The sequence below is a fragment of the Petaurus breviceps genome, unplaced genomic scaffold (genome assembly GCF_028583685.1).
Source record: "Petaurus breviceps papuanus isolate PSGF00001 unplaced genomic scaffold, PetGlider_PUasm1.0 90825, whole genome shotgun sequence".
NCBI classification, from domain to species: Eukaryota; Metazoa; Chordata; class Mammalia; order Diprotodontia; family Petauridae; genus Petaurus; species Petaurus breviceps.
The window spans coordinates 5,562,489-5,580,801 of NW_027187353.1; the positions used below are offsets into that span (position 1 = coordinate 5,562,489).

The following is an 18,313-nucleotide window of genomic DNA, read 5'->3' on the forward strand; positions in this document are numbered from 1 at the left end:
TCTTCTTCTTCTTCTTCTTCTTCTTCTTCTTCTTCTTCTTCTTCTTCATCGTTATTGTTATTCCCAGAGTGCATCTTCTCTTCCTGGTTCTCATGATCTCTCCCCAGCCTTCCTATCTCTCGCCATATTTACCCATCCCTCCACAATCTCTTCCCAGGTGGCCAATCTCTCCTAGCCCGCCCAAGTCTAAGAGGCAGCCCAGTAATGGGTCCTGGTACTCTTTTCTCTTGGCCCTTAGAATTGGTCACTCGCCCAAAGCAATGGTTATTTCCAATGGTGTTGTATTATTCCCTCATCCTAATGAGTTGTTCTGACGTTACTGCCCAGGTGCTACGTCTGCCCACTGTGAGCTCAGTATTGTTGTGTCCTTACTGGAAGAATTCCTTTAAAGGTTCTGGAACCTAAGGAGATAAAAAAGAGAGAGTCCAAAAAGTGAAGAGCTACATGAATCACTTTCTTATTCCTTCACTTATTGAATTCATTTCTTCACTCATTCATTCACTGATTTACTCATTTACTTACTTATTCCTCCTTTTATTTATTTAATTTACTCATTCCTTCACTCATTCACTAATTCATACCTTGACTCCTTCCTTCCTTTACTTATCCCTTCACTTACTCATTATTTTGTATATACATTCATTTACTTTTTACTCACTCATTCCTTCTCTCAACTCCATTGCTTATTCATTCACTTATTGATTCATTTATTCATTCACTAATGCATCCTCTTTGACTTATTCATTCACCCACTAATTCATTCATTCATTTGTTCTTTTGTTATTCATCCGTTCTTTTATTATTCTTTCTTTGAGGTCTTATTTATTCTCTGATGTGCCTCCACTCCTTTTTTTTTGTCCTTTCGTATATTCATTCACCCACTGATTCATTTGCCCATTTATTTCCTTACTCATTCTTTAGCTATTCATTCACTTACTTCTTTACTCATTCACTCCATCCAGTCATTCATCCATTTATTCCTGCATTTCTTCAAGCTTTCATTCATTCATAGAACCAACATTTACCTACATACTCAGTCCTGTATTTAGTTATGTTGTGGGGACAGGCAGAGATAAGAGTTCATCTGAGGGGCTCGAAGTCTAGTTGGGAAGGATAATTTGGAACCAAATGTTCTCCCCCAAGCACAGAGACAATGCAGAGGAAAGTGATGATGGGGGGAGGGGGAGTTTGAGGGAGAAAGGAATGGCGATGAAGGACAGCTGCCCTAGAGGACCTGAAAGTTCAGAATACTCACATCCTTTTGCATTAGTTCAGCATAGACCAAGCAGGCAGAAGAGATAAGCTCGTCAGCATCAAGGTCAATAAGATTATTGCAGGCCTGTGAAGGGGAAAGAGGAATTGTGGGTTGTCTGAATCTGTCTGAGGGATGTGTCCCCTGAGAGGCCACACACAACCAGAGGGAGGTGAATACCTATACAATGTGATGCAAGCAGCTCTGGGAAGGCCCTGTGCCCTCTGAAATTCTACCCGCCTAATGTTTTTTATCCAGTTAAAAACCAATCTTAGTTATTAACACATAAGAATGGATACATCCATCAGATCTTTTCTATGGGGACAGTTTGCCCAAGAGCAAGTTTTCTTAAGGGGAAATGGAGGGGGGGAAACAAATCCTAGGAATGAAGCAGAGGAGGACTGACTGAGAGGAAAGGAGACAGATCCCAGTCCCATTTCAACACCTTCACAACCTCCCTCCTCCCTCATCTGCCCTTGGCCAGATGTGTTAGCATCTGGGACTTCCCGACTCTCTGGGTCCCTCTCTTCTGTTCCTACTGCCTAAGTCACTGACTCCCTCAAAGAACAGATATAAAGAATGCATTTCCTCTTGTGTACTTTTATTTTTATTTTATATCATTATAGTTATCCCCAGTATCCCTTTCTTTCCCCTTCCCAGACAGCCACCACCATAACAAATGTTATTTTTTAAAGACAAAAAAAGTCAATAAGTCAACACAACCAATCAATACGTTGGAAAAAGACCAGAATTATGTGCAACGTATAACACCTCCCAGGTACTTTTTAAGGGAGGCACCAATGATGGGATAAACATAGTAAGAGCTTATATTTCTATGATGCTTCTAGGGTCACAAAGCACTTTCACAGGTTATCCCCTTGAAACCTCACAATGTCCCCATGAGATAGAAACTAGAGGATGATATTATTATACCCATTTTACAGTTGAAGAAACTAAGTCTCAGGGAAATTAAGTGACTTGACTAGGGTCACCCAACAAGTAAGTATTGGAGGTAGGATTTGAATACAGCTATCTCTTGACTCCTTTTGGTGCCCCTTCTGTTCCCCCCACGCTTACCCCATCCTTTAATCTCTATTATCTCTCATTTGTCAGGCTCAATCTTGAAGAGTCATCAGGTCCATGACTACCCACTATGAGGCTAGGGAAGAAAGTGGACCATTCACCCCCCTTTCCTCATGAGAAAACCAGGCACAGAACTCAAATTCAGGTCAAGCACAGGTCATGAATCTAGAGCTTGAAGGAACCTCAGAGGCCAATTATTCTAGACCTCTCATTTTACAGATAAGGAAACTGAGGTCAAGGGGTGTTAAGTAATTTGCCCAAGGATCACAGAGAGAGTAAATGTCAGAAACAAGATTTGAAAACAGGTCATCTGAGTACAGAATCATGTTCTTTCCATCCTGCCACATTGTGCCTTGACTCTAAGCCAGGGGTGTGCTGTCTTAAGGGCAGCTAGGTGGCACAATGGATGGAATTCTGGGTCTGGGGTCAGGAAGACTCATCTTCATGAGTTCAAATATGGCCTCAAACACTTACTAACTGGGTGACCCTGGGGAAGTCACTTAATCCTGTTTGTCTCAATTTCCATATCTGTAGGATGAGAAGAAAAAGCAAACCACTCCAGTATCTGTGGCAAAAAAACCTCAAATGGGGTCACGAAGACTCAGACACAGCTGAACAACCACAAAATGCAGGCATAAAGTTTATTGTTAAATTATCAGTGGAAGGCTTTTTGCCTCAGAAATTAGCAAACCACACACCAGGGCTTGATTGATTGCTTCATTGATTGTTTAAATGTAACAAAATATTAGAGAAAATGTTAATAATGCAAATTAAAAGTATATCATGAGTATATCAAGAACCCGGTTGTTCAATGTTTACTAGCACACTCCTGCTCTAAACCTTGTGTCCTTTCATTTAGACTGGGGCAGGTAGTGAGAGAGAGGGAGCAGGGAGGTCACAGGTTGAAGGAGGGAGGGGTAAAGAAAAGAGATGTGCCCACTTTTCCCAAAGATCCTAAGCTGGACCAGCCTGTGGGTTTCCTCACCATGACGATGTCTTCACTGTTCATACTCTTCAGAAGGACTTGCTCCTTCACCATCTGCAGCATGCTGTAAGCCACCAATACCTGGAAGTTTCTGCAGGGTTTCCCGGTCAGCAAGACCTGTGAGAGCCAGGGGCCAGGGAGAGTCAGTCCCTACTGAGCGTGAGACGACTTGGTTGTGTGGGATGACCTGTCCTGTGCTAGACTGCACTTGTATTTATTTCTAATGTATCTCACGTTTATTTACCTGTGTGTATGTTCTATACCTGCCTCCTCCCTAGAACAATATAATTACACTCTTTTAGGACAAGGAACATTTCATTTTTGTGTCTCCATTCTAACATGGTATTTTTCTGGCAAATAGTGGTTTAATCACTGCTTATTTGATTGATTAGGCAAGACAAGAGAAGGAGAGGCATGGTCCCTGATCTCAGAGAGGGGCATGGTTTCCTTGTCTATGACTGGAACAAGACTAAGGAGAAAAGGGAGGGCCATGTACCCAGGCCTTTGGTGAAGGAAGATGGCTCATGGCCAAGAAGGGCTAGCCCAGTGAAGGAGGAGCTACTACATTTGGATGTGTAGGATCCCTGGAACCCAGGGCTGATTTGTGAGAGACTTTGCTTTGCAAGAGGCCTCAGGATGTCACCTAATCCATATAATCTTACTTCAATTTATCTCACTCACTTTCTTTTTCACTATTCTGCCTTAAGCATCCTACATTCTAGCCAAACTGTACTATTCACTCTTCTGGCTTTGCCCTTCCCTTTCTTCCCTTCATGCATTTATATCCAACAGTATATCAAGCCCCACTAGGGTCATTGTTTGGGCCCTGATTGACTTGGAGTGAGTAGAAACAGTCACTGTTTCTGTTTTGGTCAGAAACCCTGAGGGTCTTCCCCCCTTCCCAGATTGATTTTTTTTAAACCAGGTAATAGATGCCATTCTCTGCCCCATTTCTTACCTAGCCTTAATCACTGAATGGGCTTTGCCTCAGCCAAACAGGCCTGCCAAAGAACTTAACTTAAAAGGGCCAAGGTCTCCCACTGCATCCTGGGTTGTCTCCAGTCGTCCTAATCTATATCTCACCACTGGACCCAGATGGCTCTGGGAGATAAAGTGAGGCTGGTGACTTTGTACAGCCCTGCCTCACTTAAATCCAATTCACTTGCATGTCATGGCACCATCTTCCTGATGTCATCGTCCTCTTTAAGAACAAAGGACAAACAATAGCATCATCATCCTCTATTTGACCCCTTGTTGAAATTCTCCTTTCCCTTCAAAGTCCAGCTCAGGTGTCACCACCTTTATCCAGCCTCCCTTGACATTTCCAGAAGAATATAATCTTTCCCTTAGATTTTCTTGGAGCACTGACATTAGCTCTGTGCCTTGTCATGGACTATCTTGGATCATATTTATTCAGGTACATGTCAAATCCCACCTTGTTGGACTGGAGGCCCCTCAAGGGCAGGGACTGTGTAATTTTCCATCTCTGTGACCCTAGCACCTAACTCAGTACCTTTGCACTTAGTAGGTACTTTAAGAATGTCGACTAAAACAAATTTAATCTTTACTTCTGTACCATTCAACAGAGATTAGGCTCAGATTCATTTTTCCAAATCTTCCTTTCCTTAGGAGACAGACTATGTGAGTACTACTTTGGGGGAGAAGGCACATTTATAGGAAACAGAAGAGGTCAGAAACTAGACAATTATTACAACTGGCTTATCTGGGGTTCCCAAGCCACCTGGGACAAGTCAAACAATGAACAATCTTAATCATTTGTCAAATATCCAGGTCATTGGGTACCATCCCCTTATCAAATATATAAGTTGCAAACTAAGGGGAAAATCCAGATTTCTTCCTGCTGCCTACCCCCCAAAAAAGATTTCCAAAGTGATTTAATGTGTCACTCATGCTGCAGCTGAAAAAAATCTGGATTTCCCTCTGGACTCCCACTGCAGGGGAAAGTGCCAAACCTTCCTGAGGACATCTTGAACAGCAAAGGTATTAGTCCAAAGTCTCTAGAGATCTAACCAGGCACAGTCAAGGGAAGTTCCTGCCCTGCACTTAGAATGGGTACTAGATTCTCTCACCCTGGTTCTTGGGTACAGTGGTAGAGACAGATTTGTGTGAGTCAGATACCCACAAAGGAACTGACTTGTATGGACTTGGTTCTTCCTGTCCTGGGACAGGAAAGTAAGCCTGGGTGTTACCAGCATCATAAAAGAGAAAAGTGGATGTGGAGATGAAAGGAAGGAAAGACTATGGGGTGAATGGCATGGACTTATCCAGAGTAACCTACCAGCCCACCCAAAAGTCTCACCTCCCAGAGCCTCCAGACATCATCAAATGACTTGAATGCCCTCTGGAAGAAAAGGCAGAACCAGGGGAAGAGGGATTGTACAGCTCCAGCGCCTTTCCCTTCTGTGGAGGAAGAAAAATAAACCCAACTAGTGACTGGATCTCCTTCTTCTTCCTGGGCCCCCTGACTCCCAACCCCTTTCCATAGACTCTCCCACCCCTTCTCCAGAATGGTCTCTGCTGCCTAGGGGGAGCATGACAGGTCATGAAATGACAGGTGAGTCATTTCAACTCTTAGAAGTTAGGCATATCAAGACAAGTAGGCAGCATCCTGGTCTAGGTGCCTAAGACCCCTGGATACCCTTAGAAACCAACTTCCCTATTTTACAGAAGAGGAAACTGAGGCTTTAGAAGTTAAGTGGCTTGTCCAAGGTCACATAAAAAGGCTAGGTGGCAGAGTGGAATTTGAATTCAGATCCAAGTTTAGTACTTGTTCCCTTGGGTCATGCTTGTATTGGATTCTTTGTTTCAGCCCCCTACCCCACCCCTAGCATCCCTGGATGGTATGGAGCAGCTAAAGGAGGGTAAAAGGCCAAGACTCACTCAAATGTTCAGCAAAGGTGGGATCCAGGAAAGAAATCAAGGAGTTGAGCATTTCCAGGTTCTTCCCCACCCCAATATTAATGACACAGCTGTGCTCCTGGGGTGGTGGAGGATGGCAAGTGGGGGAAGATAGGAGAAAGGGAGAGGGAGAGAGAAGAAAAGAAAGTGGAATAACTGAAACGCATTGCAAAAGTCACTCAAAAACACCCTTTTCCCCCAGCCCCACAGGGACCTTTGGCTAGCGTGGTCCTCATGTGGTCTACCATTTTGGGTCGAGTCTCAGCGTTCAGGGTTCTAAGTGGTTTGATGTATCCCAAGGTCAGGTTTTCATGACCCAGGCAGGACACCTCACAGCAGACACTTCTGGGAGAGTAAAGAGCAGAGGTGCAGAAAACCATTGGAAATGGGCTTCTCTCTTACTTGACTGTGAGTGTTGTATCAGGTCAAAGAGTGGCCATCTTGGTCTGAGGATAAGTACCTCAAATGCCTTGGCAATGGATCAACGAAGATAAGACTTGTTACTGACTGTAGGACTGGCTACGAGTATAGCTGTGGCTGATGGGAAGGAGACCTCCACCCAAGTCCTGCTTTGCTGCTTTGTTTTTTCATGGAGGTGGGCCCAACAACCACAAGGATGTGGCCTTAAAGTTAGAAGGGACGTTAGAGGTCACCTAGTCCAAACCTCTCATTTTGTATGAAGAAACTGAGTCCCAGAGAGATAAAATATCCCAAGTGGCACAGACTGTGATCATGATGTACAGGTCTATAAAGTAATATTAGAGTAATTTTCTGGCAACAGCCTAAATCCATTACCTGAAGGCCAGCTGACCTAGATTCTAAGAAGCTCATTTCTAAATAGGTTGACCTCTAGCAATTACTCCTTTGGCCATAGCAACCTATGGTTCAAAGAAGAATACAAAATGGCCCTGGATGGGCCCCTTTCATTTATATTTAAAATTTCAAATTACTATCTCTTTTTCTATCACTTTCATTTCTAAGCCTTTCCTTTTTTCTTTATGAGAGCCATCTCTTATAACAAAAAATAAAGACGCGAAAAAGTGGTTCAATGAAACTAATCAACACTTTTGAGAGTCCAATATTATACTCAATGTTCTACCCTAATAATCTCTCTGCCAAGAAGGGAAGGAGGTATATTCTCTCCTCTGCTTTAGCCTCCACCTTTCACTTTCAAAATACAGTAGCAAACTGCTCTCAGAAGCAGGTGACTTCTTGATAGTCTAGTATTAATATAAACTGTTGGTCTTCCATGTGTGATTTTTGTCCAATGACCAATGTATTGCCATGCTTTTTGAAGAATGGAGCTACATCAACACCGATATTATCCTTATAAATGAAGCCAGAAGACATAAAAGCTATAGATATATGGAAGGATGGCTCAAGGGCCCTTCCTAGAAGGGCAAATCAAGGAGCTGGTAAAGATAATTTAACCATCTATCCAAAGGCAAAAAGAAATATTTCATCAGGCTCTTAGTCATTCCACTTTTCAGTGTTCAACAGGCAAAAAACCATTCAAAAATAAAAAAAACCCAATGTGAATTGAATTTCAGTTTGAGTACCAACATCTCTCTGTACAGAATGTAATGTTAGAGCAATTCTACAAGGAACTGGACAGGATCCTCCAAAATCAACATAGACCTTGATCTTTTGATCATTGAAAAGATTGTCACAAGTGAGAATGATAAAAAATATGTTGGAAAAATATGGTTCAGGATGAAGAAAAGAAAGAAGCCAAGGGCTGCTGGACCACTCAGAAACCTCATACTTGTATAACATGAGTACCTTCTTTCAGGAGAATGTCCAGACAAGGTAAAACAAAATAATATTCTCCAAAATGAAATCAACTATATCTTAACAGACAGGAAACGGCTAGGTACAGATGTGTGAATCACTTCAAAATGAGCTATGTTCAGTAAGAAAATCAATTAATTAGAATAATGACCACAGTTAAAAGCAAATTAGAAGAGAAGATAAAGATGAGAAGACATTTTGTGAGACTGTTAATAGTTACATTCTAACTAACCTGTTAGAATAAATTGTTGGTATTGAAATAATGGAAACGAATAAAGGAAAAGACAGTAATTCTTCTATCACCATATTCTACAATTTTACTAATGTAAAACAATCACTGTAACAAGGAGACCAAAACAGCCCAGAAAATTTTTACATTTGATCTCCAGATTACCTTGATTTCAAAATTTAACACAGCTATTTACTACCCTCCATGACCATTAACAAGTCACTTAAGTTTTCTGGTCTAGAATTATTTTGTGATTATGGATCAAATGTACTTTACTTGATAATGGCTTAGTGACAGATGATGGAGATTTGGTTGCTAATCATAACATTAAGTGAGATTTCTCTCAGAGAGGACTCAGTTGATAATTACATAGAGAAAGAGGTAAGAAGATATAGAGGTAAAATAACAGACTTCAGAACTGTGTCAGAGAAGCCACGACTTCCTCTCTGCACTGTCAGGCAAATTTATTTAGCTAAAGAGTGGTTTAGGTTTACTTTCTACTACTATCTATGGCTGAAATAGAGAAGATATTTTTGTTCTCTACAATTATCTGCTGCCAAGAAGAAGGAGGAAAAAGAGAAGAAAGAAGAGGGGAATGAAAGGAAGGAGAAGAAAGAGAAGAAATTTATTTGTATTGTCATCTGTTTTTGCTGAGAGGTGGAGCAGAAGAATCCTGCAAAGATACTGAACTGTAGAAGCTTTTGCCAATTTTAGGATAAGGGTTACTGCCTTTTCCTAAGAGAACACAACATTTATTCAATTGAAAGCATCAGCTAAGCCTGAAACTGGAAGTGACAGATACTACAGTTGCTGTCAGGGAGCAAGCTCACTTGAGGAGAAAAGCAGCTTAGGAACAGACCACAAGAGAAGTAGCACAAATAAACTAACTCATCCAGCTGAGACATACCCAATGAAGTGTTCATCCACCGCAGTGTAGATTAACACAGCTTAGAAGCGGAAGCATTTGTTCGACATAAAACTATGCTCAACAAGGAATATTTATGGGCAATTCCTGAGACAGAGTAGCCACTGAAGTCTGTGGTTCCAATGTTATGAGTTGCCCTAGACATATATATCTTCTAAGTGTGTCTTACTTTCCTGGGACTATCCTGTAAATCCCTTCTTTGTACAGACACTATGTGTATTAGTGGGAGAATGCAATTCAAGTTTACAGGCATAATATTATTGAAAATATTATATACTTGATTTGCATTTGCATTAATTTTTTGACTAAGATTAATTGAATGACTAATTTTCAAATAGACTTTTCTAGCACTGTTGGGTACTCATGAGCTATAGTAGTTCTAGCAAGAGTCACTCTCGAAGGTCATCCTAGAACTCTGAGAGTAGTGAGTTGTGGTAATCATCTTCCATCTGGGGAAACTTCAACATGCCAACGTGAAAGCAAGTTGAGGGCAAATTGAGGGAAGTATGTAAGGGGGGAAACTTTCTAATAATAAGAGCTATACTAAAGTAAAGTAAGCTATCTAGAGGATAGTGGGCTTTACTACAGATCTTCAAGCAAAGGATGGATGATTACTTGTTGAGAATTTTATACTGTTCAGGTTTAAGGTAGACTAGATGGTCACTGAGCTACTTCAGACTCAGTCATTCCATGGTTCTGGAAGGCATCTTCCTACAGTTGGGATGCTTTAATTTTGTGACTGGAGAATCAGTATGTGATAGTGGATAGAATGCTAAACTTAGAGTTAGGAAAAACTGGGTTCAGAGCAGGAAGAGCACTGGATCTAGAATCAGAAGTTGTTGTTCAGTATTTCAGTACCTGACTCTGTAACTCCATTTGGCAGAGATACTAGAATGGTTTGCCATTTTCTTATCCAGTTCCTTTCACAGATGAAAAAGACGAGGCAGGGTTAGGTGACTTGCCCAGAGTCACACAACTAGTAAGTGTCTGAGGCCAGATTTGAACTCAGGTCTTCTTGACTCCAGGTTCAGCACTCTATTCACTCACTACACTACATAGCTGCTCCTACAATCAGAAGACATGGGTTCAATTCCCTGCTGTGGTAACTTTGGGAAGTCTCTACATCTCTCTGGGTCTGTTTCCTCATCTGTAAAATGATGTAAAAACCTTAGATAACTTCTACTATTCCTTAGGGTTACAACTCTATAATCCTATTATTTTATCTGTATGACACTGGGAAGGTCACTGCAGTCAGTTTCCTTGTCTATAAAATGGGAATAATTTTAGCAACCACCTAACAGGTTGTTGAGCATCAAGTAAGATAATATACCTTGCAAATTGTAAAGTGTTACATAGATGTTTGCTTTTATTATTACTATTGCACTGAACAGATTAAACAGTGATTCCTGTTGTTCTCAAGCAACTATGGTACCTTCCCTAAGATACTTTGGTGCTGCCCCCTACACCAGCACTATCTAAATGGCGCTGTAATATTGAAGCTTTCCTAGTGGCCTCAATAACTTGAGGAATGGGCCTTATGAGAAAATCAGTCAGAGGTATCTTACTGATTATTCCTAGGCCTCCACTGAAGTCGGTTTCCATGTTGACTTCTTACAAATGCTGCAGTATTTGGAAATGTTTTACCATTGTGGTATGAATGCTTTGAACAAGGATTCCTCTATTCTACATAATTCTAGAGCCGTATGGTCAAGGGCAGAGCCAAGATCCACCCAGTGTTGGGTGATGTGAACAACTATGAAATTCTGGCAATGGAGTTACAACTGTGTCTAACGAGGTAAGAAGAGTAGGGTTGTCTAAGGAGATCTCAGTGACCACAAGGGACACAGCCAGCTTTTTAAAGGGCTCTTATAAGAGATGGAATTCGGTCAGGTAACTGAGGATGAACATAAAAGAATGACTCACTCTCGTATGACCAGTGCCAGGAGTGTGAAAGACTGAGCTGAGACAGATGACAAACACTAAGGAAAATGTTAAAAATAAAAACAAAACCAAATACTTGTAGCTATGTTGGAGGAGAAAGTTCACCCTGCTGTATGTGGATGGAAAGATTGAACCATTCAACTTTCCTTTTGCTCCTATGTTCTCTGCCAAGGAGAAAGACCGTCAGCCTTGGAAGGATAGAACAAAAATGATTAAGAGGGAATTGGAACTGAAGAGAAATGAGAAGATAACAGAGCCTCTAACTGACTTCTGGGTGTTCAAGTCACTTGCTGAACTATGGGCAAGAGAATGGAAATGATTTTTGGATATAATTGTTAGGCTTCTCTTCTAAATTTTTGAGAATTATACAAGGGGCTTGGGAGTGGCAATAGGCAAATGCTGTCCTAATTTTCAAAAAGCAGAAGGTAGATTCTTTGAACTATATAAGACAATGAGTTGTCATCAGTTTGAGGAGGAATATTAATAGGAAAGTCTGTGAGCACTCAGAACCAGCATAGCTTCATGAAGAACGCATCCGACTAACATCAGTTCCTTTTTGTTGAAGTTATTTGAGTAGTAAGTCAAGGGAATACTAGAACATAAGACAGTTGAATTCTAGCAAGATATTTGCAATGTCTCTCATGAAAAGACAAAGAGATGTGAACTGGGTGACTAACCCAAACCAAATCCATTAAGAGCTAAATGTCAACCTGTCAGGAAGTCCCTAGTAGAAGGCCCTGGGGCTCCATCCTTTGTCTCCTCCTCAGAACTTACATGAATGATTTGGATAAAAGCACAGATAGTAAGACTGTCAAGTTTTCAGATGACAGCTGGGAGGGATCCCCAGTACAATGGGTAACAGAACTGGGATTCAAAAAGATCTTAAAGGGCCAAAAGGGTGCCTGAAACTAACATAATAAATTAATAAGTGATGTAAGCAAAATGTTCTATTTGGTTTTCCTGCACATGTACAGGATATAGAATAAACTTCATGTAAAGAAAAAAAAGACCTTGAGGGTCTAGGGGACTAAAAGCTTGATTTGATCTTGCAAATTTTACATAAATGTTTGCTATTATTGTTATTATTATTTATACCAGTATAACAAAGCTGATGGGACCTTTGTTTTTCCTCTTTTTAAAGACCTATGACTTTATTGGTGCAATAATAACAACATAATAGCTAACATTTATATATGTGCCAGACACTGAGCTAAGAACTTTACAATTATTATTCCTCACAATGACTCTAAGATGTAGGTGCTTTTATCTCCATTTTACAAATGAAGAAACTGAGGCAAATTGAGGGGAAGTGACCTGCCCAGGGTCACACAGCTAGTATCTGAGGCCACATGTGAACTCAGGTCTTCCTGACTTCAGACCAAACACCACCATGTATCCACTGTGCCTCCCAGTGTCTCAAAGATACTACCTCTATTAATGCAGATCAGCCACAGTTCAACAACTTAACAGCTGTAAGATTTGATTGCCACAATGAGTAGTGAAGTCATTTGCCCAGAGAGGAAGCTCCAGTCAGAGGTGGGATTTGAATCCAGGTATTTCTTTCTCCAAATCCACTTCTCTCTCCTCTCTATCATACATTCCCTCTCATGATCTCTAATGTAATTTCAGATGCCTTAGTGATCGCATGTTGTCCAGAATGAAGGGAGTGGTGATCCTGCTGAATTCTATCCTGGTTAGACTGGGATATTGTGTTCAATTCTGGGAGCCATATTTTGAAAAGGATATTGTTAAGTTGGAGTTTATCCTGAGGAAGAAACAGGATGCTGGAGGGCTCAAAACTATTCTACAAGACAAAATAAACTCAAGGCATTTAGTCTAGAGAAATGAAGACAGAGAAGACATCAGAATGGTCTTTATATGGATGAAGGGCTGTCATGGGGAGTAGAATTAGCCTAGTTCTTCTAGGCTCCAGAACTAAGACTTAAGATTCCCCAAGAGATGGATGGCAGATGCTATCCTAACATAAGGAAAACAAATTGGAGATGTCAAAATGTGGAGTGGCCTCCTTAGAATTCCCTGTCACTCTAGCTTTTAGGTAGACACTAGATGGCCACTTGTTGGAGGTGGGAGTCATTGTTTGGATAGGGGTTGAACTGGAAGACCTCTGAGATTGTTTTCATTTATTTCAATTCTGATTCTCTGAATGAGAAGAAAAGTATTGTGGATAAAGGACCTGCCCATGAGCCAGGAAAATCTGGGTTCAAGAACTGCCCCTGTCACATACTGGTTGTGTGAGTCTGGGGAAGACCCTTAATCTCTCAGGGTCCCTAGACAACTCTCCAGGACTATAGAAATTACAAGGCAGTTGCAGATTTGTGTCAGTGGAGGGAGATTCCACATCAGCAATGCAAAGAAAGTTTGCTTCAAATGAAAGACCAATATCTCTGCAAACAAGCATGAAAATGCAAATTGAAGGAAAGACTACTCTAGCAAAGATAATTAAGTAATAGCACTGCTAATAATTCATATTTCTATTGCTCATTACCATTTATAGAATGATCTCACAACAACCTTTTTGGGAAAGTTGTTCATTGCTCCCTGTTCACAGATTGGGCTCAAATGTTTTGGCCAACACCATTCAGCTACTCAGACCTAGAACTAGAACCCAAATCTCCTGACTCTACTCTTCACTAATGAAAGGCAACATGGCCCAGTGATTAAAACACTAGCCTTGGAGTCAGAAAAATGGGTTCAGATCTTGCCTCTGATACTTGCTGAGTGTAACTCACCCAGCCTCAATTTATGCATCTTTAAAATGGAGACAATACTTGTAGTTCTCACCTCAAAACTGTTTTAAGAATCAAATGAGATTGCCGTATAACACTGTGCAAACCTTCCAGAACTATGTAAACACCAGTTATTATTATTAATTAGTTAATTAATTAATAATATTATTCTTATTGATCTCATTCTCTTCTCTCTCTTTTTTTTAGAGATTTCAGATAGATTAGTACCAAACTCTACCCAGTCAACAAGCATTTAAGTGGCCTCGATTTGCTAGGCACTGAGGACATGAAGAAAGGTAAAAAATAGTATCTGCCCTCAAGTAGATCACAGGCTAAACTCACAGTCTACCCCACCCTTATTTAATGTTGTGTGAACTACTGTGCAAATATATTGTTTCTCTTCCTTCTTTTCTTGCTCCTACTCCTAATTTAATTTTTCTTCTATTATTATTATTGGGGCAGCTAGGTGACAGAGTGGGTAGAGTGCCAGACCTGGAATGAGGAGGTCCTGAATTCAAATCCAGCCTCAGATAATTACTAGCTGTGTGACTCTGGATAAGTCACTTAACCTTGTTGGCTTCAGTTTCCTCATCTGTAAAATGAACTAGAGAAGGAAATGGAAAAAAAAACACTCTAGTATTTTTGCCTAGAAAATCCCAAATGGGGTCACAAAGAGTCAGATATGAGTGAAGAATGACTAAAACTTATCATAGCTTCAGAGGATATGCAATAATGAAATTGTCTCAGAGTCACAAAATACTAGATTTAAGTCCTTCCCCTGAACCATCCTGACTCTCTGACCTTGGACAAGTCACTTAACCCCTGGGAACCCCCCAGACAACTCTCTAAAACTGTAAATTGTAAAATGAGTGCTCATTTGCATTAAGAGAAGCCATATCTTTATTGGCAAGATCCCTATCCCAATGAAATCATAAGTCTACCTCCTCTTATTACTATCTATTATTGTTGTTGTTAGAAGTAGTAGTATTTAAAATTATACTGTTATTTCTCTGACATTGGGCAGCTAGATAGCTAAGTAGATAGAGTGGTGGGCCTGGAGTCAGGAAGACCTGAATTCAAATCTGTTAATCGCTGTAGGACCCTGGGCAAATCATTTCACCTCTGTTCACCTTAATCAGTTGGAGAAGGAAATGGAAAACTACTCCAGTATCTTTGTCAAGAAAACCCAATGGAAAACATGGCCCACAGGGTCATGAAGTGTTGGATGTGACTGAACAACTCTTTGACATAACTACATAAATAATGGAATAAGTTTAAAATGCACATCCATCCCTAACCCAGCTTTCCCCTAAGTCTGGGCCAGAAAACATATTGAATTCATGTGTGTTCATTCATTCATTCATTCATTCATTCATTCATTCATTCATTCATGTAGAACTTTTGTTAAATGGTAGGCCTGGTGCTAAATGGTCAGTAAGCCTAATCCCATTCTCTGTCAGCGTAGTGCCAAGTGAGTCCTTGAGAGAGTGCTAAATGCAGAGCAAGGGGCCAGGACTGACAAGGTACAGGCAGGTGACCAGAGACAAATTCTACCAACACTGCTGGTGCTTTCATTTGGGGTGGTTAGGATCTGACTGGGCCACTCACCGTCTTCTGCAGAAAGAACTGGAAAAGCCAGAAGGTCTCATGGTCATTCTCCACCATCAGCTGGAAAAGCATCACCATCTCATGGAAGCCCTGCTGGTATTCTAACAGAGATATGTGGGAGCTGGGATGGGAGAGGGTGGAGTGCCAGGTCCCCCCATTGGGAGCTGGGGGTGGAGGAGAGTGCAGGAGGCAGGGACAGAGCTCAGAGGAGTCAGAGCCTGGGAACTTGTGGGAAGAGACTGAGGAAGAGAGAGCCAGGATACAGGGAGATGAATGGAAGAAGGTGAGGAAAAGACAGGCTTGGGTTGGCCAAAGTGGTGGGGATGGAGGTAAGGGCATCCAGCTCACCAGCCTCTGTGTTGCATACATAACTCAGGAGTAGAATCTTCTCCAGACGTTTCTTGTCGATGATGACGTTGCCTAGTGGATCCTTGTCATAGAGTCTGTGGATGTCATAGGCTTCAGGAAGTTAGGGAGATAAACACAGAAGAACCACAGAGTTCTGTGAGAACCTCATCCACTCTCCTGACCAGGGCAGACACAGCTACCAGATGGACAGTTATTTGCCCATCAAGGGAGTCTGAGAGGACAGAGCTGGCAGCATTTTTAGAGATAGAGCTTTGGGACATAGCCCCAGGAACAGTAAACTCACAATAGGCTTGCCTGAAGTGAGCCTTTGCTGATGTTTGAGAATGACTCATGCAGAGCCTTGTTGTGTCAGAGTAAGGAGAAGATGGAGGGACCACCTTGCTTGCAGCAGGGGATGGCTGGGATATTCAGTGCCCTTGGTTGTCTCTCCTTGTGGGTCTCTGAGCACATTTCCTATGAGGGGAATTTTTTGCATTGGGATATTTCAGGTACTGGGGCAAACTGCCTAATAACTTGGGCATGGAGAACATGAAAGGGAAATTGGGGATAACTCTGGGACACAGGGAAGGCAACAGTTGTGTCCTTGGCAGAACCCTTGGTCTACCACCCCCTTTCCTTAGAATGTGTCAGTGTCCAGACCCTTGCAGCACTAGGGAGGGAGACAGAAGCTCATCCCTTCCCCAAAATGCCATATTCTAAGATGGAGTGGGATTTGTGACTTGAGAATTCTCTAGTCCTTAATGGGTTCCTTCCACTCCAATTAAGTTAGTCTCAGTATGCCTGCACATATACTCATCCCTCTTTGTTCAAGACATTCCCCCTGCTCTCTTTGCCTGCCTAGCATGTCTTCCCTTCTCCTTTATACCAGTATAAACAACCATGTCCCTTCCCAGGCCCAGATCTATCCTCCTTCTTCCAGGAAACTTCCTGTGTCTATTCCAATCACCACTGATAGGTTCCTCCTCTGAGCTTCCAGTCTATGGCACTCATAGGTCTTGGGGTGCATTTATTGCCTTCTATTGTTCTCTAGATCTCTCATGTGTAAATCTCCTTTCAACCATATTACTATGTTCATCAGAGAAGCTACCATATTCCACCCCCCCCCCCCATGGCACCTGGCCCAGGAGGCCCAAGCAAAGACTTAATTGTTGATGCATTGGCCAAATAGTGGTGGCAAGAAGCTTGAAAGCATCTGTGGCCAGTTCTATAAAACCTGTGGAATTCTCTTCCCTGGAAATCTTTGAGGGAGGGGATCCTGAGGGGTTCTGCCCAGCTTTGCTCACAGATGTTGTTTCGTGTCTCCATGAAATTCCGGTGTAGATTTTCCAGGAGTGGTTGGATTTTCTCATACATTTCACATAAAGCCTCATAGTTTTTCCTGCAAGGACACAAAGGGGATGTCTTCAGGGGCCTAGCAGTGAGAACTGCTGTGATTTGGACCTAAGGGCCAGTGAGAACAAGGAATTCCTGCTCTGCTTGGGGCTACCAGTCATAAATGAAATACACTATCTCTGGTTGGTGGGTAAAGAGCTAATACCAGGGTATTTTCACACTAGCCTCAGACAAACTTAACAAGGAAGAACAATCAGCTTCAGATCTCTCCCAAGTACATTCCCAAGGCAGAGAGGGATTCACAGCAGATGCTTTGGGATTCTCTGTATCTTTGCTTCCTAACTTTTTTCCTCCTATACCCCTGGAGTCATAACTAGGAATGCAGAGATTCCCCTCATATGTTATAATGAGGGGAAGACAGAATTCCTTAAAAAGCCTCTGTGAGTATAAATTGGATGATATCACTGCTTGGGAGACAACTGGGTGAAGAAACAAGACAGGGCTGAGCATTGGATGTTTGAGAAGGCTTCAGGATCCTACTGCCCTCATCTGCCAATATCATCTGGGTCCATGCTTCATCTTCCATAAAAGATATAGAATGGGTTTCTAAGGCCAGTGACACTAGCCATTCATAGTCATTCCAAAGGGAAGGCATGGCCTATCCCCCAGAAAGTCCACCTTATGCCATGGGTGCATGGCTCCCAAACTCTTGACCTCTGGCCACACCCCAACACCTAGGAGTAGGCAGTAAGTACAGGATGTGGTGATACAAAGGTGAGCCTGGGAGAGGGGTCCCATAACAATGGGCCCTGGTAATGAAGGTCTGGGGCCAGGATAGAGAAAGGGGGCCATCATGCTGTGTTTTAAAGGGTTGATGGAGAATTATGAGACATGGGGTTGAATGGCAGAGTGGAAGCACCCCCACCCCATATTGGTACCCTAAAATAAAGCTCCAGTTACCCCAGCTTTGTCACTGTTTTGCATACTCTGAACTAATTCTCAGCATGGGACCTTTCCTCTGTCTGATCCCCAAGATCCCCCTTCTGCCTCCTCCCCACCCCTTCCAAATCCCCCCACCTCTTTAGGTTGCATCCTCTGTGAAATTTAACCTGACCACTCTAGCCCATGCTGA

The 18,313-nt window shown here is 42.0% G+C and overlaps 1 protein-coding gene across 1 annotated transcript in view; it reads right to left on the reverse strand.

Moving 5' to 3' along the window:
- TBC1D21 (TBC1 domain family member 21) overlaps nt 1-18,313 on the reverse strand; it is a 247,779-nt gene that overhangs the window by 2,092 nt on the left and 227,374 nt on the right. The window contains exons 5-12 of the mRNA XM_069071207.1: nt 17,133-17,227; nt 15,829-15,939; nt 15,481-15,581; nt 6,222-6,318; nt 5,641-5,741; nt 3,321-3,437; nt 1,256-1,339; nt 1-401 (exon numbers count right to left, since the gene is read on the reverse strand). The exon at nt 1-401 is cut by the window's left edge and continues 2,092 nt beyond it. Coding sequence (XP_068927308.1) covers nt 369-401; nt 1,256-1,339; nt 3,321-3,437; nt 5,641-5,741; nt 6,222-6,318; nt 15,481-15,581; nt 15,829-15,939; nt 17,133-17,227 — 739 coding nt within the window. The 3' untranslated portion in view covers nt 1-368. The remainder of the gene's footprint in view (nt 402-1,255; nt 1,340-3,320; nt 3,438-5,640; nt 5,742-6,221; nt 6,319-15,480; nt 15,582-15,828; nt 15,940-17,132; nt 17,228-18,313) is intronic.